The sequence below is a fragment of the Ochotona curzoniae genome, unplaced genomic scaffold (assembly GCF_017591425.1).
Source record: "Ochotona curzoniae isolate NIBS_2020 unplaced genomic scaffold, NIBS_Ocur_1.0 contig_66, whole genome shotgun sequence".
NCBI classification, from domain to species: Eukaryota; Metazoa; Chordata; class Mammalia; order Lagomorpha; family Ochotonidae; genus Ochotona; species Ochotona curzoniae.
In genome coordinates this window covers 15,302,055-15,325,301 of record NW_024466512.1, presented here as the reverse complement: position 1 = coordinate 15,325,301, position 23,247 = coordinate 15,302,055, and the positions used below count along the sequence as shown (strand labels likewise).

At 43.6% G+C, this 23,247-nt stretch overlaps 1 protein-coding gene and 1 long non-coding RNA gene across 2 annotated transcripts; both read right to left on the bottom strand.

The window, feature by feature from the left end:
- Nucleotides 1–83: 83 nt before the first annotated feature.
- LOC121164159 lies at nucleotides 84–22,594 on the bottom strand. Its single transcript, XR_005885040.1, has 3 exons — nucleotides 22,584–22,594; nucleotides 14,241–14,243; nucleotides 84–1,894 (listed from the first exon to the last, which is right to left on the bottom strand). It is a non-coding gene; the product is annotated as an uncharacterized LOC121164159 (long non-coding RNA).
- SMNDC1 (survival motor neuron domain containing 1) lies at nucleotides 2,037–11,954 on the bottom strand. Its single transcript, XM_040992135.1, has 6 exons — nucleotides 11,793–11,954; nucleotides 10,880–10,999; nucleotides 5,951–6,093; nucleotides 5,211–5,372; nucleotides 3,964–4,117; nucleotides 2,037–2,446 (listed from the first exon to the last, which is right to left on the bottom strand). Exons 2-6 carry the CDS (start codon nucleotides 10,997–10,999, stop codon nucleotides 2,309–2,311), a joined length of 717 nt encoding a protein of 238 aa, XP_040848069.1. The 5' UTR covers nucleotides 11,793–11,954; the 3' UTR covers nucleotides 2,037–2,308.
- Nucleotides 22,595–23,247: the final 653 nt, after the last annotated feature.

Below are 23,247 nucleotides of genomic sequence, written 5' to 3'. Positions count from 1 at the left end.
TATTTCAGTCTACACACCACAGTCACCCTGGCACTGGGATTTTCCCAAGGGCCATATCTAGTTTCTGACACAAGGACTCCTTATTGAATGCTCTAACGTGGCTACTTTTATTCCTTTTCCCTCTCCCACTGCAAAGTTCCCCAAGGAAAATTAACCAAGGCACAAGTTGTAACAGTACTGCATACGAACATCAAGGAAAATGTTGTTGAATTCAACATAAGGTAATCAACAAAAGCTATTTTCTGGGGTCACATAATTACGCTAAGTTCCCCCCCTCTCAAAAACAGTCCTTCTAAAAATATCATCGACAATTTTTATGTTTTTCTTTTGGAAGACAGCATATTTTCATCTGCTAGTTAATATTCCACTGGCCAGGACTTAAGCTGGAACTCAATATGAGTCTCCCACATGGATGGCAAGAACTCAAGTCACTTTAGTAATCACTGCTGCATTAACTCTGGGGACATGGTGTCCCAACTACTAGATTAAACACCTACTCTCCAGAACTTTTTAATTCAAAGGACTTTCTTAGTCTTTCAAGGATTATTAGCATGCTGAGAAGATATGTGCCATAAGGTTGCTGGCGTAATGATACTGGAATCCCTGGGGTGCTGGATGAAGACCTGGTCATTATGCTTCTAATTCAGCAAATGTTCTTGGGTAGGCAGTAGATGATGGCCCAACTATGGAGAGGTCCTGCCACCCTTGTGAAAGACCAGATGGAGTTCCTGGCTCCTGGCATTGGCCTGGCCCAACCATTTGGGAAGTGAACCACTGGATGAAGTTATCTCTGGAACTATGCTATTCAAATAAAGTTATTTTTTTTAAAAAAAAGTTGCAATAGTAAAAAGATGAATACTAATATGTTTTAGTTGTAAATTTCCACAGCTTAAATAGTCCTTTATCCAAATTATGCCTTTTTGGTCCTACATGGTTAGAGGAAAAAAAGGAAAGAGCATTGAAATGGAATGAAGTGATGCAAGAATACCTCATCAACCACCCTAAAAATTTCAATATATCACCAAAAAAAGAAAAGTAACATTCACAAATGATTACTTTCCCTCTCCACCAATAATTTATAAACATAGACAGCACAAGCCCTGAAAATAAGACTGGTACACCTGTTAGGATACAATTTTCTGTCTACTGGAGGAATGCTTAAGGATTTACTGAAACCTGTCATACACTCAATATTCTTTGCCACAGCAATTCTATGTGCAAGTATAATACTTAACCACGCTCCCAGCATAGGCAGCTAAAGATTCATATGCTGTTAACACACCCTGGAGATTTTAAAAACACTTTATTTAATAAAAGTTAAACATACAAAACTGAAATTAACACACAACCTAAAAATCATCTTCCATTAGTATGAAGACCCTTTTTATGTATATTTGGCTTAAATTCAACTCAGGATTAACTGTAATGTTCACTTACACCAACAAATGCTGGTAACTTGATCTAGTTAATGAAAATTACAAGCTCAGTTACATGAACATAATATACAGGGAAATCATGGTCAGATTAATGCACAAGAAATACACGAAATTTTTAATGATGAGACATTCAGTATTCTTGTTCATTAATTTAGCCTCAGTTTTGTTTTTTTGTTTTTGTTTTTCTTTTTTACAAAAATAGTATCTACACTGTGTACAGGGCTATACATCAGCTTTTTGTTTTCTCATATAAACATTACACATTCAAAACAATGGTACTACCACCAATAAGTGAACATCAATACATTGAAAAAAAGCAGATACACCCCCCCAAAAAAACCAGAAACAAAAACCCTTACAAAAGGTAGCTCCTCATAAATGTTTATCTCATAAAATTCAATCTCTATGAATGAAAATACGGGATCTGTTTTAGAGATGATCTAGTAAGGTTAGAAAACCTTTTATAACATATGAAAGGATCTTATTAGGTTGGTGTTTTGCCTTGATGCTCCGAAGAATTGCCAGGACATATCAAGGTCAAAAGCATATGAAAACTCTAAAATAAAAGTATGTGCCATCAGTTTAGTGGGGGCCTGATACTAAGATCTGAAGTTCATTGAAGTGCCATATTAAGCAGCATCTTTCTACAAAAGTTGCTTTAACATACTTTGAGGGAACTGTGGTAGTAGTAATGAATGGTAAATGAATAGCAATTATCAAATGCAACATCTTCACGTTTCATTCTACTAAAGTCAAACAATAACAATGGTATCTTCTTTAATCATCTAACAAATAATTTACCTTTAGAAAAATATAAGGATAAAAAGGTAAATGTAAAGCCCTGCAGAGATGAAACTCAACAGTTTTTCTGATTATTGAGGCATCAAATGCCTGACATTGTATTTAGAGGTATCTTGATACTGTGTCATGGGTTTATCAGCAATTCCACAAGTTCCTACTCCAACTTTGCCAGTAACACTCTCAGGTGAAGCAAAGATACTCCTCTTTACCTAGGGTAAAGCAAATACAAACATTCCTTGTTAGTTTCAGGAAAAGCAAATTTCAAATTTTATGTAATGTTCCCGGGTTCAACACTTATGGGGAAAGCAAGCACATCATCTATGTTTGTTTAGGGTCAAAAAATGGGCACTGAAATAGTCCCACACTGGAATCCAGGCACTTAAACTTGTAAGTTTATAAAACATCACCACACACTACTAACACTTCTAACAACTGCCTTCAGATGTCCCACTGTTCTTGTTTTGGCAGCAAACATTGTGGCATAGGTTAAACTACAGTGCACAATGCTGGCACCACATGCACGCTGTGGTTTGAGGCCTCGCTGGGCTCCACTTCCAATACCAGCTTTTTTGCGAACATGTCTGGGAAAGCATTAGATGGTCATGTTCTTAAGGCCCCGCCACTCTGGGAGAGCCAGTTATGTTCCAGGCCAACGAGCCCCAGCTGTTGCTGCCATCTGGGGTTTGAAATAGACAATAAAGTTCTCTTTCTGTATAACTCTGTTTTTAAAATACATACTTTTTAAAATTCTAGTTTTATACACTCAAATGCAAAGCTCAGCTCTGGCAATCCATTGTAAAGTTTAAGCAGGCTGAATTAATGCTTACTGTGCACAGTCTGCTGTCATTTTTTTTTTTTAGATTATTTTTATCAGAAAGCAGATTTACAGAGAGAAGGAGGAGAAAAAACAGATCTTCCACCTGTGGTTCACTCCCCAAGAGGCCGGAGCTGAGCCAATTCAAAGCCAGGAGCTTTTTCAGGGTCTCTCACACAGGTAGAGGATCCCAAGGCTTTGGGCCATCCTCTATTGCTTTCCCAAGCCACAAGCAGGGAGCTGGAAGGGAAGTAGAGCAGCAAGTCTCCACAGGATGCTGGCGCTGGCAGGTGAAGGTTTCTGCCAGCCCCTGCTATCATTTTTAAATTGTCAAACCCTCTGGCCTTATAACATCTTTACAGAAAAAAAAAATGCATGCTAGCCATGTCTACTCCTGCAGAGGCTATCTTGACAGGAGTGAAATCATAGGGGAAAGCCAGGTTTATCCTTGCTGCATGAATGCTAGAGTGATTTCCTGCCCAACACCACTAGAACACAGCCTATCAGGGAAACCTGAACTCCTTTTACAGAGAAGGCGCTTCTGATGCCTAGGATAAAGGCGTGCTAAAACAGCAGAGTCCCACCGCAGCCCCGGTCTTCGGTGTAATTCATGACAGAATTCTATCGCTATTCATAAGATTTTTAATTACAGTGACTGAATAATTTCTCAGTAAGCCAAAGGGAAGATTGACAATGACTGAATTCAAGACCTGGTTAATCAGGCTGTTTGAAAATCTACGTTTTCATTTTAAAGTTACTTTTTTTTAATGAAAAACTATACTTTCCAGTGGTCCTGAACAGAATGAGGGATGGTGATCTTAAATTATGCTAATAAAAATCTTTAGTATAAAACAAAACAAAACAAAAAGCTATACTTTCCAAACACACACAGTACAATGGAAATTTACCAACCTGGCCTTTTTTGTTTTTAGAATAGGCTCTGTTGTTGAACTGTTGCCATTTCACCTTCTGGTCCTCTCTCTCCTGCTCAAGCTCTTTTATTCTCTGTGCTTTTTTCAAAGCTTTCTTCTTTTTATATTCACGCTGCTGGGCAATCATTTCTTTTCTGAGTGAAAAAAAAGAGCTAAATGCTAACTTTTAAATAAAACAAAAGCCAATTTCCTTGCAGATTTTAGCAACACATAAAAACAACAGACTTACCACTGTCCTATCGAGGAATAAAACATCAATGCCAACCACTCACTACCAGGTTTTCCTCCCTCACGTAACATCTTTAAAAATATCCAAACATAGTAACATATACACCCTTCAACTATGACTTTTTGATATTTACACAGCTTCTGAAAGTTAGTTTTAAACAAGCTCAGTTTCAACACGAGTGTTTACCTTTATTAATTTCCAAGAAACACCACTAACAAATATGCAATACTTGGAAAATGTGTATGGAGAAGAGATTCAATACACTGGGATTATTTCACTTAAACTGAGAAACAGCATTACAAAGGGGAAGAAAATCATAGCAATGCTGAAAAACGACAGCGAAAGCCAAATTTTCCTCCGGAAAAATCCTAAATAGGACCAGAGCCTAAAACTGTCCTTCTCTGTTAATTCTGATTTCTAATCACAGAAATTTTTAACAGACAAGAAAGATCAAGGCTCTCCTTCACTATACAAACACCAGGAAGCTAAGTATACTTTTTGCACAGAAATCAGCCAAAAGATCAAATAGTTCTACAATCTGATTTTCCTATCAGAGATGCTTATAAAAGTATCATTTTTCTAAGTTGAAATACAGTTATGTAATGACATAAGATTTTAAAAGCTCTCAACAAATCCAAAATAGCAAACCACGGCAGATCCGTAGTCAACCAAAAAATGGTTAACATTGCTGAGTTTAGACCATCACCATCTTACATCGGGGTCATGTAACAGGAGATACCTTCCCACAACTGCTAGCAGTAATTCTAAGGCTTCACTCTGACCACATGACATACTGTCTACTAAAATCATTACCAGTGGTTTGCAAGTGTTTATAATGTGTCTTCCTTCCGAAATCTCTTGTCCAGTCACCCAGCTGGCCGGTCCCTGCTTTTTACCACAGGAGTTGTTACTTCAGTGTTCTCCCTCATTTTTCAAAAAGGAAGTATTAATCCAAAGAGGGAGTGTGCCCCTAAAATGCGAAAGTCAGAATCACTTACTTTGACATGGGTTTGCTGCCACTGTCTTCCTTTGCCTTCCTCCCTTCTTCCACAGGTTTCAGGTTCAACAGCGGCGTCACTTCGGCGTTGCCATAACCAGCAAAGGTGATTGCAGCGGTGCCATTCTCTTCATCTATCTCCTCAATCTCAGCTTCGTAACACCTGTAAAGATATCATGGCTGTAAGCAGGTGAGTAAAGGTTTCGTACTCAGCCCAGACTTACACTGTAGTGATTCAATCAGCACGTTTCTACATTGAAGCTTCTATACTTAAATGGCCCTTCCAGCCATGATAACCAAAGTCTCTGGAGTTAGCCATCTGCTATTTAAAACAAATCCTAATGAAAATACTGTCAGATAAGTTTCTCATATATATATATTACATATCTGTTTTTGATGTGTTTTAATCTGAAAAAAACATTTCTTAGAGGAATGATTTCAGTATGTACACTTCACAGTTACCTGAAATAATCAGGCATTTACATCAAATTAGAAAAGGCTTTTGAAAATATACATTTGTTTTTTTTCACTTTTCTTTCTTATAAGATCCAAGCTACTCTTTTCCTCACACTGAATCTAAAGCTAAAACTAAATTGTAGTCATCACAACCACCCAAGAATCAAAGCTGGCTTTACCAATCACATGTCCTACATCAACAGAGTAGTTCAAACTGAATGAAAACATCTTACCATTGTATTTTATTATTTCATGTTATAGTTAGAAGGTTTTTTCTACACTTACTGTCCATCTTCACTCCAGATTGCCATACATTTGTCTCCTACTTTCCATGAATGAGTGGGCTGAGTAGAAGCAAAACTGTCGGAACTCGTAAGGGTTTCAGAAGGTTGAGTCGACAGAAGATCTTTGGTTAGTTCTATAACTTCCTAAAGAAAGAGCAAAAGCAGCATTCTGATTATAAACACTCTCACATCACGTGGCACTTGTTACTAAGCACTCTCCATATGTATTTTCTGTAGTGTAGAAGCTGAGACATAGTATTGTATACTAGTCCAGTGGAGGAACTATGATTTAAACTCATTTATGTTTAACCTAATCACAAATACTAATGAAAATAGATGAATTTATACCATGCATTAATTCTAAGTGCCCATCTTAATTCAGATCTCTTAAGATGAGAAATCAAATCAGAAACTGAAATAAATTCAAGACTCCTTTTACTTGCATCGTCATGTGTTTCATGCAATCATACTTTTACTGGGTTTTGCTTGGCAATTCTCACTCCCAAAATCACCAAAACAAAGCAGCCTTATTAGTAGCAATGTTATATTTAGACTTTTCTACTAAAATATTGTTCTAAGCATATGTTAAGAAGCCAGCAGTGTTCACATTTATTATAAAACTTATGCATCTAAGTAAACCAATATGGTTTCATGTTAGCCACATTAGCACAGCTTCATTTAAAAGGAAAAAACCAAGTCACGTACACAGAGGCAGGCAATGCATCCTCTCCACGGGGCAAATACTTCCCCTAGCGCAAGCTTACATTTACTGGCTTCGCTCTAAGGTGTTTGGGCAGGGATGACTACAAACTTCAGACACAGTAAGTACAGGCAGACCTGGCCTCCCATTTGCTACACCTATATTCCAATGAAGATCCATGTTATCCTTTATACTATCTACTTTAAGTTCATGATATCTGTTCCCCAATTTTTGTACTAAAATCATCCAATTATGTGTTCAGGAAAAATAATTAGCCAAGTTCAACTCTATCGAATTTGTTCTGGCTGCCACTAACATTTCCTAAGAAATTCAGTAGCCAAGAAAGTCAAATATTACATCTTCCGGCTAGTATTTGGGGATTTAAAGGTCAGTTTTGTGAATAAAATTTTAAAAATCAGATCTGAATTAAAATGTCAGCTGAATATCTCCAGATTTTGACTTGTAAGTAGCCATCCAATTATTTTTTAATCAGACAGTCCTTTGCATTTAAATATAGCAAAGAACTTCCAAAAAAATAGATCATGTAGTCACAAAGACTAAAGCATCCTGTTTTGTCTAGTTAACCAGGTTTAATGTCAGGAATGTAATCTAGTAAGCCTGCCTGAAGAGCCCACACAATCCCCATCATCAGATACTTCCACATCCTCCCAGAGATCATTAATCCTGCACCTGTCTCAAATTTAGGGTTTTCTTAGACCAGGACACTTCCCCACTGTATTTTTATAAGGATATGCAGTTTTCATCAAAGAAAGGCATCTTGAGCAGCTGTGCATGCTACAGAACATTGTACTAATAAAAAGACCTTTAAAAATCTGTATCCAGAGTATCTGCCTGGTGTCATCTATCACAGTTTTATGTATCCCTCCCAATAAACTATGAAGAACCTCAACATTTTTTTTTCTCCACGTTTGCATATGGATCAAGAAACTATTACAGAAACTATTTTATGAATGAGGGGGTTCTTAAAGGTACATACCATTAATTACTTTTCCTCCCCCAAGTCTGAATTCTGAAACTGCTCCTTCCATGACAGATGGGCAGCAGTTACAGTAAGCGGCAACTCCAGGAAGCACAGGTGTTGTGATCTACAGATCAGCAGGTCAAAGGGGTGCACTCAGGCACTCTGCTTCCTGAAGGAAGGCGTTTCGGGGATGTAGAGCCACTGGAATATATGAGACAAGTGACTGGACCCCTGCCTCCTTTAGAACCAGCTTATTCAGCTAAACAGCCTAAGAAATGGACTACTGTTGTGACCACAGACTGCCTGGGGAGTTACTCTGCTAGTTAGCCTGGATTGTAATACTTCTTTTTAAATGAGAAAAAAAAAAGACAGTATGACTTCAGTAGATTAATTTCCTGCCTTCTCAGTAACTTTATTCTACATGAAAGGTAATACATGCAGGACAAACATGGAAACTTTACTGAAAAAAATCGAAGTCACTGGAAAAATGCAGAAAAGGTATTTTCTCATAAATCAAAGGGCAAATGAATAACAAATAAGAACTTAATAGTAAGAATTTAAATCCATAAGTGGAGCAGAAAAAAGAAATGACATGATAGCTTAAAAATATCAAAGTGAGGGAGGTCACACAATTTAGTAAGCAGTCTGACCAGACTTTTCACCAAGGTTAATGGGCAAAATTGGGCCTGGCGCAATAGCCAGGTGGGTAAAATCCTCGCCTAGCATGTGCCAGGATTCCACATGGATGCAGGTTCGTGTCCTAGCTGCTCCACTTCCTTTCCAGCTCCTTGCCTGTGGCCTGGAAGGCAGTCGAGGACAGATCAAAGCCTTGGGACCCTGCAGCTGCATAAGAGACCTGGAAAAAGCGTCTGTCTTCCAATCAGCCAGCTCAGCTCGAGCCCTTGTGTCACTTGGGGAGTGAACCAGTGGCTGGAAGATCTTCCTTCTCTGTGAATCTGACTTTCCAATAAAAATAAATCTTTAAAAAAAAAGGGTGGGGGCGTTTCAATACTAAAACAGAAGCTATAACGGTGTCATTTATCAGCGGAGACAATTACTTGGTGGAAACACATTAACAAAATACTTTCCAGAACATTATCTTGATTTTTAGTTCAAAGTACACCTGTATTTAGTAATCCACATTTTTTTTCTCAATGAAATACCAGGAAAAGAAACTGTACAAAACTGGTCAGGAAGACACTTGTGTTTTATCTGTGATATTATAAATATGCTTTTGTGCCATTACTATTCATCACATATGGCTGTTTAATAAAGGAAAAACTTCAGCTCTCTGAATCACCCTAGCTGAATTTCAAATGTTAAACAGCTTCATATGCTAGTGGGCATGACAAAGAGCAGATACAGAACATTTCCACCATCAAAGAAAAGTTTTTTTTTGGACAGTGCTACTGTAAATGGTTACAGGAAAGAGGGTAATTTATACATACAGGATTCCCAGGTCATGTTAGCTGAACCCTAGGGGAACTCTTTAGGTTCTTTCCTCAATGTCTCCACAATGGTTTCTCATGTCATCAAAAGGCAGTTCTGTCTAGACTCTAGTCAAAGTTTATTCTAGAAATTTTGTAAAAACCTGTTTAAAAATGCTGCTTTAAACACCACTCCCAGTCTCTCCTCCAACTGACCAGGAAGCAACATATAGTATGGCACTCAATATCTTGTTTTCTTCAAAGAAAGAAAGTGCTGCTTTTTGGAAGATGGACAGCTTATACCTCTTTGAAGCAAGAAAATTGTTGCTTAATAGAGCAGAAACATATCCAAGATCAAATGCCCGTGTCACCTCATCTTCAGTGTATACTCACAAAACTTTTGGACCAATTAAATGAACGGGCAGATGGAAAGTAAACCACTAAGTTACTTCTGAGGAACCCGGAGAAGAAATTGCTCCTCAAAACATTTTTTTCTTATTGCCTGGTATCCTGAAATCCACATGTCTGGCTTTTTATATACTGAACATGGCCTGTCCATGTTATTTTGCATGTTCTTAAAAATTAACATCTATTCCCAACTTGACCCTAAATCTAGAATTTGAACTTAAAAATATTCAACTCACCTTAATTATGCTCAGATAAGCTATTTCACAATCCCAAATCTGGACCCCTTTTCAGATAAGTTTGTCTGCAGTCCTAATATTCCTAAAATATTAAGTTTTGATAGACAATGGGTTGATAGCACGGGAAAGGATTCTTTAGATACAGATTCAAATTTTGCACTGAGTCAGTAAAGATCATCCAATCATGACACCTTTATAACTTTTAAAAACTCAGGTGCAGAATTTTAAGGCAAATGCATTAAGACAAAACTGTACAATACAGTATTTACAAAACATATTTGCCATTTTTCTTCAGCTACTCTGCTGAGAACTAGCAGCCATCATGGCTGTCTTGAAAAGCAGGGCTTCTCACTGCTGATCTCTCCTGTGACAGAGATTGCCTTTACATCAACTTCAACAAGCCCCCAGCCACTGCACTGCTGAGACGTTTAAACCTCTAGGCAACATTCACAGAGAAAATTTACCTCAGGTGTATTTGTTTTTTATACAAGGCTTACTTAGCCTTGGGGGAAAAGGTCATACAATTCATTTGCAAATCATCTCGTGTCTTTAATAAAATCTTAGTTACCTTATTCATTGTGTTCTTTGCCAGGTCTTAAAAAACAAAAGCACTTCCACTGTAAAGTTACACAGGGTTCGTTAAGGACACAAAAATGCACTCTGAAAAAGTACACATGCATTTCAAACATTTTTACACCAAAGTAAGCATCTCTCTTCATTCTGTTTTCCACGAACCTTTTGAAATACTCTTCCCTGGAAAGTTTGACACTTTCACAATCAACTCTCTATTCCTATGCTTAATGAAGAAGCACAACGTAACATCCAACAGGAAGTACCTAGACAACGGGATGCTGGACTGACACTGGACCCACAATATCCGGGCACGCAAATAGTAGACGGATGGAATCATGGCTCCTTACGAAGAAGGCTCTACTCAGTGGATGCCTACCGACTAGGAGAGTAACGCTATTTCCTATTACCCACGGTTCTATGTACGTATGCACACACACACACACACACACACACACACACACACACACACCACACACGGGGGGCGGGTATCCCCCTCTGTAGGAAACACTCACAGGTGTCTACCCATTTCTAAGCCCTGAATCATTTGAAAAACACAAATATGCTTTTCAAGCAACTTTAAGAGCAACTATCCACCCATACTTACCTGTAAATCTTTCTTCAGTTTTAGCAAATCTTCGTTTTCTCCATTTCCGGACAATGCAGCTTCAACTTGTTGGAGCTGAGCTTTGTAGCTTGCCAGCTGCTTTGCTAGATCCTCGGACATCTGAAGGGCAGTAAGGAGGGTCAGACCAAGAAACTGAACCAAAACACACAGTGCACAAAACAGTTCGCCCGCCTGCCTGAATGAACCGGTTTTGCTGCCAAGTCTTCGGCATTACTATTGCATCACCAACACACTGAAACTTAACTAGACCACAAGCATCAAGGCAAGGGGTCCTGAAAACGACAACCGGCTGAGAGGATTCCAGGGAAAAACAGAAGCTGGAGGACGCAAACGGAAACTGTCATCTCTCCAGGAGTTCAAGTGTAAGGCTGTCATACCTTTAAAACCGTCTGTTGGGAAAACTCCCAACTTGCAAGAGAATAATAGTTCGGGGCCATTAAAAGGTGCGTCCAAAGCCATATGCAGAGTTCTTCACTAACTCCCCCATCTGAGCCACTCCACAGGGCATAGTAACGAGTTCTTTCCCAGAAACACTATTTTCTCCAACAAAACAGCACAAACCCAGCACTGTTTACATATCCTAAGAAAAACTGACTGTGGCAGAAAACAGCGCAACCAGGATAGCAGCTAACCTTTCCTCGACTGTTTGTAAGTTCACACACTGGGTTTCCCCAGGAGCCCGCCGCCCCGCCGCTCGGCTTCTCCCGATTCCCCCAAACCAGCGTCCACCGAAACGACCAGACGCTCTCGGCGTCCCAAGACGCGCGGGGGGTCCCCACTGCACCCCGGCCCCCCGGGCGGCCCTGGACGAGCGAGGACGCCGCGGCCCGACACACTCCCCGACGGGGCCCGGCCGAGGCCGGCGGGGCCTAACTCCCACACGGGGTGCTACCTTGTCTGGGGTGGGGACGGGGCGGCGGGAAGGGGGCAGATGAGCCCGGGGACGGCGGCGACGGCGACAGGAACAGCAGCAGGAAAGGGGAGAAGACACTCCGCGACGACAACCAGGCGACTCGCTGCGAGAAGGAAGAACTCGGTCGGCGGAGAGGGGGAGGGGAGGAACGCCGGGCGCCGGGAGGAGGAAAAGACAGAGGCGAGCGAAACCTCGCGAGACCTGCCCACTCTCGCGAGAGGTCTTCCTGCGCACGTGACGCCTTTCATCCTCTCTGCGGCCGGCGGGGCTGGCGCAGGGGCTTGTGGGATACGGGGCCAGGCGGAGAGGAAGTGACACGCCCGAGCCGCCCCGGCGCAGGAATTGCGTTTGTCTTACGTCAGTTCCGGCTGGGACGTCGCCTCCTTCGTGAGGGGGCGTTGTAGTCGCCTTGTTTTTGCCGAGGTTCTCGGGGTGGTTACCTCGAGTCTGTCAGTCTTGAACCCGCGGTCTGGGCACCCGGGCGATCGTTGGCCACGCAGACTCTTGAATGCGGAAGCTGCGTGGATGTGGCAGTGGGCTGGAACAAGCAGGAGATGCTGATGTCCCCCCAAGTCGGAAACCGCCTCCTGCCTTTCAAGCAAACAAAAGCGATACTGCATTTGAATTCCTCGGAGAAGACGGAAACAGTTGCTCGCATCGACCTAAGCACTTCACATGTATTCGTTCTTTGTGCAGCAATAATCTTTGACTAAGAGTGTTATTCCGAATAGGTTTTCTGGCATAACATCTCTGCTGAAGACTCAAGATCTACCTTCAGTGTCTTATTTGTCTTCAAACGTTGGCCTTCAGACTTCACGGTAATTCTACCTGAAGTCTTTAAGCTTGTCTTTAAGTCTTTAAGACTCCCAAGTTGTCAGACCATACAGCTGTTTCGACTGCTTGGGTTGCTGCAAACCACGCTGTTGCAGGCATTTGAGGTGTGAACTGGCGGATAGACGATCTCTCTTTGATACCTAAATAAAAATAAAGTACATTATAAACAAAGAAAGGAAAATTCTCCCACCAACGAGAAGACTACCAGCATTCCTTCAGTTTGAGAGATTGTGATCTATTGCCTTACACAGGATCAGAAACGGCAGTCATCCAGAGTTTGTTAGGCAGCAGCAGCATGTAGTAGCACAGATGGAGTGGCCCGAGTCTGGAATGCTTTCAGTCAGAAGTGTTGAGCTTACACAAAATTGTTCTGAGAGCTTTGGAAAAATTTGGATATTTGCAATGAGATGTCTTGCATACACGATGTTTATTTTCTGTAAACACTTTACACAAGTGCACGTTAGAAGGCAATTTAATAGCATGTTTTAGTGTATCCACAGTTTGACTGCAATCGGTCACAGGAAACCAGGAGCACGTTTGCCTTTGTCGTGTTACGTCAGTACTACAGATTTGGGATTTTGGAGCTTTTTGAATTTCAGAGTTTCAGATCTGTATGATCGGCCATGTTCTAACCATACATTCTTAGGAGTATATGTTCTGGAATTAAAAGTACTGAAACAGACAAATGCCCTCAAACAGGTTCACCGCCTAGTAGTATTACAATTTCAAAGCTTATGTCTATATTAAAAATATATTATATACATATGAAAGATGCAAAAGTAGCTGTGAGGAAACCATCAGATGTCAAATTTGAGTTATAAGTTTTCATGTATTTTTTTTTCAAAGCAATGTGACCCTATTTGAGGGTGCCCATATATTGATACCTCAATGCCATTCCTCAGTGAAAGGAAAGGGCATTTCTTAGACAAATCGTTACTTTCAGATCGCAAGCCCAGTAAGTACGAAGTGGAGCTGAAGTCCTTTTCCAGAAAACAAGGAGTTTTCCCCAAACCAATGGGATCAGGTCAAAACCCACAAATATTAGCTTTGAGGCTGAAATGGAATTTTTTCTTTTTTTTTTTTAAGGTTTATTTGTTTTTATTGGACAGTCATATATACAGACAGGAGGAGAGACAGAGAGGAAAATCTTCCATCTGATGATTCACTCCCCAAGCAGCTGCAATGGCAGGAGCTGAGCCATTCCAAAGCCAGGAGCAAGGAGCTTCTCCCAGGTCTGCCACACAACTGCAGGGTCCCAAAGCCTTGGGCCATCCTCGACTGCTTTCCCACTCCATAAGGAGGGAGCTGGATGGGAAGCAGGGCTGTAGGGATTAGAACCAGTGTGCATTTGGGATCCCGGTGCATGCAAGGCAAGGACCTTAATCACTACATTATCGTGCCAGGCCCAGAAATGGAATTTCACTAGCCTAGTTTGAGTCAATTTGGCTGCTACAAAGAGTAATGGGGTGTTTGGTTCAGAAGTTTAGTTGCCACTTGGAATGCCTGCATTCTATATTAAAATGCGTGGCTCAAGCCCTGTCTACTTCACTTCAAACCAGCTTCCTGTTAATGTGCTCTGGCTAGGGCTGGAACAGGCTGTAGGTTGAAGCCTGGAACATTATCTGAGTCTACCACGTACCGGGCAGCTGCCCAAGCATTTGGGCCAGGTTTTGTTACCTTCCCAGGTGCATTAGCAGAGAGCTTAATGGGAAGTAGAGCAGCCAGGACTGGATCAAGTGCTCGGATGGGATGCTGGCTTCCACGTCACAGACTGAGGCTTAAAATTTATGCCACAGCACAACAACCTAAGGTCAATATCTTTGCTTAGAAATGAAGTGTTGGCCCCAGCGCGGTGTCCTACCGGCTAAAGTCCTCACCTTGAACACACCAGGATCCCATATGGGTGCTGGTTCTAATTCCGACAGCTCCACTTTTGATCCAGCTCCCTGCTTATGGCCTGGGAAAGCAAGGCCAGCCCAAAGCCTTGGGACCCTGCACCCTTGTGGGAGACCTGGAGGAAGTTCCTGGCTCCTGGCTTCGGATTGGCACAGTACTAGTCGTTGTGGTCACTTGTGGAGTGAATCATCAGATGGAAGATTTCCTTCTCTGTCTCTTCTCCTCTCTGTATATCTGACTTTCCAATAAAAATAAATCAATCTTTAAAAAGAAAAGAAATGTCAAGGACCTGGTGCAATAGCCTATTGGCTAAAGTGCTCCCTTGCATGCACTGGAATCCCATATGTGCACCAATTCATGTCCCAGCAGCCCTGCTTCCCATCCAGTTTCCTGCTTGTGGCCTGGGAAAGCAGTCAAGGATGAACCAAAACCTTGGAAACCTGCACCTGTGTGGGAGACCCAGAAGAAGCTCCTTGTTCCTGGCTTCGAATAGGCTCAGCTCCTGCCATGGCAGCCATTTGGGGAGTGAATCAGCAGACAGAGGATCATCCTCTCTGTCTCTTCTCTCTGTATACCTGGCTTTCCAATAAAAAAAATAAATAAATCTTAGAAAAAATAGTGCAGTGTCATGATATCTATAGCTTGCGTTCAGGTGATCTGGCTGAAATATGTAAAATTTTGTAAAATTCTTATATATATACACGTTTGTGTGAATATACATAGATACATACAGAGAGAAAAATACAGGAAGTAACAATATGTGTAAACCCAAAGTCTCAGGGCTTGGCGCAATAGCCTAGTGGCTTTGCATATGGGCACTGGTTTGTGTTCCGTCTGCCCCACTTCCTTTCCAGCTCCCTGCTTGTGGCCCGGGGAAGCCGTGGAGGATGGCCCAAAGGCTTAGGATCCTGCATCAGTATGGGAGATCTGAAGGAAGCTCCTGGCTCCTGGCATTGGATCGGCTTTGCTCTGGATCGGCTCAGCTCTGGCCGTTGCAGCCACTTGGTGAATGAATCAGCAGATGGAAGATCTTTCTGTCTCTTGTTCCCCCTGTAAATCTGCCTTTCCAATAAAAATAATAAGTCTCTTTAAAAAATAAAGTCAAGTGTTTCCATTTTTTGATGTGTTTCAAATTTTTCACAATGAAGAGCTGGAGGAACGGATCCACAGAACAGCTTTGGGAGGTAGTGCGCGTGCCCGTGTGCACACACATGCGTGTGAGGATGTGTGTGGAAGAATGGTGGAGCGGAGCAGCAGACTAGGGAACTGGGGGACAGGGGTGGTGGTGGCAGTGGCTTCCCTAGCGGGATGCGTCAAGGCTTAGCAGGAAGGTGTGGCAGCAGAGGCGGAAGCAGTCAGCGGGAGAGCTTTGAGGGCCAGGAAGGAAAGCCTGATTAACATGAAAGAGGTCCTCCAACTTGCACACTTGGAGGAGAGTCCAGTGGGCCTTGCCCTCTGATGTGGTGTTAGAAGCTGCTTTTTATTTTCTCTCTTCATCTTTGGCCCTTGTTTAGCTGTCTTCATCCGATAGCTCCAGCGGTCCCTGTAAGGAGCTCTTAAACCCAGAATTTGCTGGTTTCATCTGCTTCACACCCACCCAAAAGCATCTTTGTTATCCGGGTATTTCCCACTCGCATGTATGTGTGGCCGGCAGCTTCTTTGTCTCCTACAAAGGATAAAACAGTCCATGTCGCTTTTACTACGCAGTGAGTTACCGTCCACTGTGTTTTTGTAGGCGATTGTTGACTACTTAAACCAAGCAAATATCGGAAGAGGGGAGAGAAGTTGTTCAGTTGACTTTGTCCAGAAGCCAAAACGAGTTCTAGAGTTCTACCCAGTGAAGACTAGCAGCCCAAAGCTTGATATTTAGCCATTTTATTGATAAGTCAGACAAAAAAAAAAAAAAAAACCAGTAACTATGCAATGGAGACCGTAATGCTCAATGAGTCCATTAGATGGCAGTAGGGAGCCAGGCACGATGCCTCCTGTCCAAGCCAACCCCCACCTGACACAGTGATAAGGGATCCGGAAGCAACATTACAAAGCATATTGGTAACAAGAGGGGAGGTGGGAAAAAAGAAAGAAAGAAACCTGTGGCTTGCAGTCTCCAACTGTGAAGAACTGCTAGTCATCTGGTTTCAGCTCCTGTTCTGGGCCTAATACCCAAGCTTTGACGCGTCCTTGCTATGACTCTGGAGTAAAATCTATAAATTTTATAAATCATAAGCCCTATAGATTACTTGTGTGGTGTTGACGTTGGTTTTAGAACCTTAGTGGGAAGGGTGATAGCTTTTAGTCGAGACCCAGTGTATTTTTTTTTCTATATTTGCTTTTAGTTTTTTCATATGAGACCTAGTGTATTTAATAGGGGTTTTGACAGCAGGACAGCCTCATCCCCTGTGATTACTGGCCACTAGAGGCGCTGTGGACCTGGTAGGTTTCCTGGGGGGGAAAGGACTCTGATTTCTGTGTAGAGTTGGCTGGAGAGCGCTCTAGGAACATCCATCGTAAGAGGCACGGAGCAGTACACAGCAGAGAGCCGAGGCGAGTTGCTGTATCCTGGGGTCATTGTGGGATGCTGACATTGCAAGTGCTGGCTTAACCCACCACAACGCTGGCCCCAAAACAAATTTTCTCCATATCAGTAAACATTGTACTTGACAATGATTCATATTCTAATAAAGATTTCTTATAGTTGATATTAACGACATTTTTCTAAAACCCAGATATCAATTTCCTCACAGGTTCATAACCATAGTAAGAGTAAAGAGTTAATATTTTAGGCATTTCACAATGGAGAGAACTCCACTGGGATGGAACACACGGGACAGGGCATCTCTGAAGAGCCAACCCAGCCTTAGCGGCTCCGCAGGATTGGCAAAGACCCCTATCCCCACAATCGCGGTGCGTGCTGCCAAGGGTATAAGCGGGGAAAGGAAGGCTATTGCAGCTGTTTGGGAACAATTTAATCAAGTTCTCTCTGGTTTGTTTTTTCAGTGCTGCTGATTAGAGGCCCACATCTGACAACTTCTCCAGAGTGAAAATGAAGCAGAGCCAGTGAACCTGTCCATCAGCGAAAGAACCAACTACACTGAACTGACGCAAGAAAGTGCCGACGCTGTGGAGATAGAGGTGCCCGTCGATTCTGCAGTTTGTAAATCTGTGGAACCAGGGGTTCTGGAAAGGCAGGGCTCCTTCTCATTCTCTCCCTCACTTGCCCCAATGACAATGGCATGTGGTGTGGACTCTGCTTCCAGTTGACTAAAGGGGGACACTCAGGAACTCCACCGCGCTAAGAGCTGTTCCCCATCCCCCAGTGAAGAGAAAGGGAAGGTCATTTGGCCAGAATTTTCTTCCGTGTCACCCTCCCAGCACACACACCTAAAATTTATTCATGTTGATTCATTCGGGAAACATGGAAAGAATCTGACTACCATGGTTGGCACATGCCCACCAAAATGCAGGTAGAAATGTCATCTTACTGTGAGGCATAAGGAGGTGGGACTTTGAAAAGGCAACTACTGCATGGGAGACCCAGATGATGCTCGCACCTCCCGACTTCGGTCCAGTCTGTTTGCTGGTCGCTGCGGCCATCCATGGACCACTGGATGGAAGAGCTCGCTCCAGGGACATCGTCTTTCTGTGTATCTTCTGTCTCTATGTATCTCATTGATTTTTTTTTTTTTAATTTTAAAAGGCGGTCAGGTTAGAAGGACCAGCCCTCATGAATAGAGCAATGGATTCACACGTGGTCCGACTCTCTTGAGAGCAGGTTTATAATAAAACCAGCTTAGCTCACTTTTTTGTGCCCTCCTCCCTCACCATGGGTTGCCCCTGCAGGGCCCCCCAACAACAGGAGAACTCTCACCACGTGTGCACTGCCCAGGAGCTGAACAAAATTTTATTCTTCATTAATAATCCAGTCCGTGGGATTCAGTTAAAGCAGCAGAAAACAAACTAAGACAAAGATTATGTTAAAATTTCACGTTTGTCTATAAGCGAAAGCATCAGGAAAAGAACATGCAGACCACCGGATGGTATCTGTCGGAGCTGGAGTTGTGGCCTAGCGGGTAAAGCCACTACCTGTGACACCAGCATCCCAAATGGGCACTGATGTGTGTCCCGGCTGCTCCACTTCCGATCCAGCTCCCTGCTAATGCACCGGGGAAAGTAGAAGAGGACGACCTAAGTACTTAGACCGCTGTACCCACAGAAGAGACCTGAAAAAAAGCTCTTGGTTCCTGGCTTTATCCTGACCCCACCCTGGCCCCACCCTACCTTAACCATTGTGGCATTGGGGAGTGAATCAATGGGTGAAATCTCTCTCTCTCCTTCTCTGTCTTTCAAATAAAGAAGTCTCTCATAAAATTTAAAACTTCAAAAGAGCTGATAGATATCTGCAAAAGAATTAGTAACCAGAATCTGTGATTCATTACGAAAACAGAGAAATGACCTCATGAAATTAGCAAGAGGATATAAGTACAGCCGATCTACTAAAGATTTTTCAAGTGGCTGATAAACATAAAAAATATTCTAACTTACAAATAATCAAAAACCAAAACCCTTCAAACGGGAAAATGTAAGAGTCTAAAAACAAAAACCACCCTGGAAATAGTAACAGACACTTGTGGGAACATATTGTCACACCCGCAATGTAGAGCAACTTGACCTTTTTGAGAAAAGGTGAAGGTGGGCCCTCGGGGCCGCTGGTCTGCTCTTGGAGAAGCTCTTGTGTCTGTGAGAAGGAGGCACTTCCAACCTATTCCAGCCTCCGTGTGAACAACAGCCCTCCGCAGAACACAGGGCGAGAGGGCTGAGCTCATGGAGCATGCGATGAATCTTCACAAAATGAGTGAATGGAGGCATGTGGCGCCACCTGCTAGACCTCAAAAAGAGCAAACAACAAAACAAAGCAGCAGCACTGGGCTCACTGTGTGGGATGCTCATGTGCCATGTGAGGGTGCCTCGGTGCAAGTCCCAGCTCTGCTTGCTGCCAAGTGCCACCCTGTGAGGCACCAGACAACAGCTCCAGCGTTTGGGTCCCTGGCCCCTAGGTGGGGGACCCAGCTTGAGATGTGGGCTCCTGCTTCAGATGGGTCCAGCCCTCCACGGTTGCAGGCACTTGGGAAGTGAACCAGAATATGGAAGCGCTCTCTCTCTCTCTCTCTCTCTCTCTCTCACCACTTTGCAAATAAAGTGAAAAGAAAAAGAAAATTGCAGAGTAATGTGTATGGTGGGAGACAATTCATACAAAATCTAAGATCATGTAAAACTACATTGCTTATGGAAACACTCCTGCAGTAAAGGTATAAGGCCATGCCTGGGAATGAAAACAAAACGCCAGGGAAAGTGTCTTCCTCTGGGCCCACATGGTCCCCGGTGACAGTTATGACTTGAACAGAATGGGCCCCTTCCGCTGGGGCCCTGCATGCAGCCTACACCCAGTAAGACCTTGTTTCGTGGCCCTGACTACAGCAAACACACCATCTTCCCTTCATTCCCACGGTGAGGTCTCCTTTCTGCTCAGGGCACACCTCTCCTCCACTCCCGCTCTGGTTATCTTCTGGCCCCTGCAGCTTCCGCTCTGCTTCTCTTTGCTCACTCTAGCCCAGCCTTTGGCTCTGCCTCTCTGCTTCCCGCCCCTCTGGTCTCCTCTTCCAATGCATCCCTGAAACACCAGTCATGCACCAAGTCCCGAGGCCCTCTTAACTCTGCAGGTCTCACCTCCCTTGACCTTTGCAGTATTTGACATCTTCCTTGACAAATTCCCCTTGTGGCTTCTGTGACATTCATTCCTGGATGTTCGTGCTTGGGCTGCTGGGACCTTTGTTTGCTAGGCTCTCGTTCCACCACAAGCTCGGTGAGTGTCAGTCTTTCTTCCTCATTTTTTTTTCCTTCTTACTCTCTCCAGTATTCATTGAACAAACACTTCTTAAATATCTACCCCATGCTTGGCTCCTTTCTCAGTGCTGGGACGATAGCAGGAAGAAGTCCATCCTCCTAGGCCTTACAAGCTGGTGTGGCGGGGAGAGAGGACCACATATGAAACTAGATCTCTGATAACTGCTTCATGATAAGACAGAAAGGGGTGAGGACAGAGATAGGTGGTGCGAATGGAGGAGCTGGGCTCTGTTTGTGTTATAGCAAATGGTCCGCAAAGTCTCCCTGAAAAACTGATTTGGGGACTAGGCCCTCCAGGGAGTAAGGCTTGTGAACCAACTGAGTGTCTCAGGGAAGATGGGGGTCCATGCAGAGGGAGCGGCAAGTGCGAGGACTCCGAGGTAGAAGTGCCGCAGCTGGGAAGAGGTTGAGTTTAAGATGTCTATTCTAGAACACTCAAAGGGTATGTGGGGGTTATCAGAGACCTACTTTCGTGTGTGGCAAAGAGCAGAATCTGAGTTAGCGAATGCCTGAGTGCAACAGTCAGGACCAATCACTCATACGGAACCTCACCATTTCTTAGCCACTGTTCTCCGATGATGATAAACTTTTCCCAAGTTAGTATGTACAGATGAGAGAATCAGAAAACAACCAGCCACACAGGCCCAAAGGGAAGAACGGCTGGCAGTGAGAGCACCAGGCTTTTTTCCTCACTGAGGGTCTGCGTACCAGGGACCGGCAAGAAGCCTGAATGAGCAGAGTACTTCCTCAGTGAAACTACCCTATGCAATGAACTACACGCGACAGATTATCCTCCCCTGCATTCTCTGTCTCTTTTAAAAAATTTTATTTATTTTTATTGCAAAATCAGATATACAGAGGGGAGGAGAGACAGAGAGGGAGATTGTCTGTCTGCTGATTCACTCTCCAAGGAGACGCAATGCTCGGAGTTGAGCCCATCTGAAGTCAGGAGCCAGGAACCTCCTCCGAATCTCCTGTGCAGGGTCCTAAGGCTTTGGGCCATCCTCCACTGCTTTCCCAGGCTACAAACAGGAAACTGGATGGGAAGCAGAGCCTCTGGGAGATGAACTGGCACCTATATGGTATCCCAGCACATGTAAGGCTAGGGCTTTAGCCACTAGGCTATCAGGCTGGGGATGCACGGTCATTTTTTTGTGGAATAGCACTAAGGCCTACCATTCACTTCCTAGGGCCCCTTCTCTGGTTCCAAACAGCTTACTTGTCCAAATACTTCCTTTGGTTTGTATTCTTTTTCAGCCTTTTGTCATTTTGATCAATTTCAGGGCCACTCTGAAGAGAAGGTTATATAGAAAGCAACTGTCACTTAAGTTAGAGATCTGCTCTAATTGGAACGGTGGGACGCACAGAAAAGTCTGACTCCCCTGGCCAAACGGGTGGGAGCCATCCTTCACTCCATCACGGCCACTCATCTGCTGCCCTCCTAATGCTCCTGCTCTGGCGGCTGCTTCCTCTTTTGGCTCCCGAAGCTGGCTGAGCACAGAGCCAGGCACCGGGTGAACCAGCTCACCCTGACCCTGACCTCGCTGGCGTCTGCAGGTTCCTCTCCTCTGTGGCCTGGCAGGTGTCTTTTCATCTTCCCCTCAGTCCTTCTGGACTGTGATCATTGTCTTATTCAGGTTACATCGGCACGCCTGCTTGAAAGATATGCATGTACCATGTTTGTTTCCATGGCTGAAGCTAATTTCCACGCCAGCACTTTCTGGATATACCTTTCGACTAGAATGCACTGCTCAGCTACCCTGGGCAAGGCTCTGAAAGCTTAGGAAACATACTTTTCCTTCTGAGCATCTGCTCTGAATCACACACTGGGGTCAGCTCACCTTCTAGCTCCCAGATATTCTTTGAGTATGAGGGAGACCCCTTCTGAGTTCACTAACAAGCAGTTTAGAAGCAGCTCCAAGAAAGACAAAGAGGGAGAACAAGTTCGTCAAGGAGGGTGAGTGATGTTGCAGGTCACAGAATTCATGCCTGTCTACATATTTCTAAGCATGTGGTGCATGCATGCATGCAAGCCAGTGGCTGACGTTGATGTCAGCCTGGCTGAGTGAGCCCATGCTGGATGACTCACCCGCTGGGCTGTCAGCGAACAATGGAGCTTCTGCAGGTTAGTTAACAAACTTACTCAAGGAAACTCTATTCTGAGTTCTGTCACTAATTGGATCTCTGAAGGTAATCCAATTGCCAGCCTATTTACGAACTTCCTCCATGGTCTCTAGGTTCTTTCCAACCTTCCTCCTAACCTCCTTCGCAGCCTGGCAGAATTTGATTGGGTTTATCTTTGTTTGCTTTGAGGAGGAATTGAAATGCGTCCTTCTCTAAGCAGATGCGTGTGTCTCCTTTGCACAGGCTGGGTAGAGCACAGAGGTGATCTCATGGGGTTTTTCCACCCACTGGATCTGACTTGGGAAAGACAAATACATGAAAGCCCCAGTGTCACCTCTTAAAATCCCCTTGGTGCTCAAAGAGGAAGCCTGGCGAGTGGTTTCAGCCCAGTATCAGAAATATCAGGTGATGCTGATTCACCAAATTCTGGAAACAAACCTCAGTTTCCCCAGTCTTGGGTTCAAGATGAGAAAACTTCCCTTTCCCATGGCTCAAAGCAGAGACCAGTCTGTCCTCTGACAAGCATGACACATGAGTTTGATGAATGTCTCCTCACCCCACCCCCAGTCCAAAGGCTCGTGCTGTGCCCATCTGGCTCCATTGTTCCCTGTGGTCCTCCATTCAGGTCTTTCTCATCTTTGAAGATCCTGTTCTCCCCAGCATCCTGCCCTGAGTGCCT

What these genes read in the sequence shown, in the direction of transcription:
- SMNDC1 (XM_040992135.1), bottom strand. Translation starts at nt 10,999, where the DNA reads ATGTCCGAGGATCTAGCAAAGCAGCTGGCAAGCTACAAAGCTCAGCTC. An exon ending in AACTGAAGAAAGATTTACAG is followed by an intron (nt 6,094 to 10,879) that starts GTAAGTATGGGT and finishes CTCTTTCTTTAG; the next exon opens with GAAGTTATAGAACTAACCAA. An exon ending in CTAAAAACAAAAAAGGCCAG is followed by an intron (nt 2,447 to 3,963) that starts GTTGGTAAATTT and finishes GCTTTACCCTAG; the next exon opens with GTAAAGAGGAGTATCTTTGC.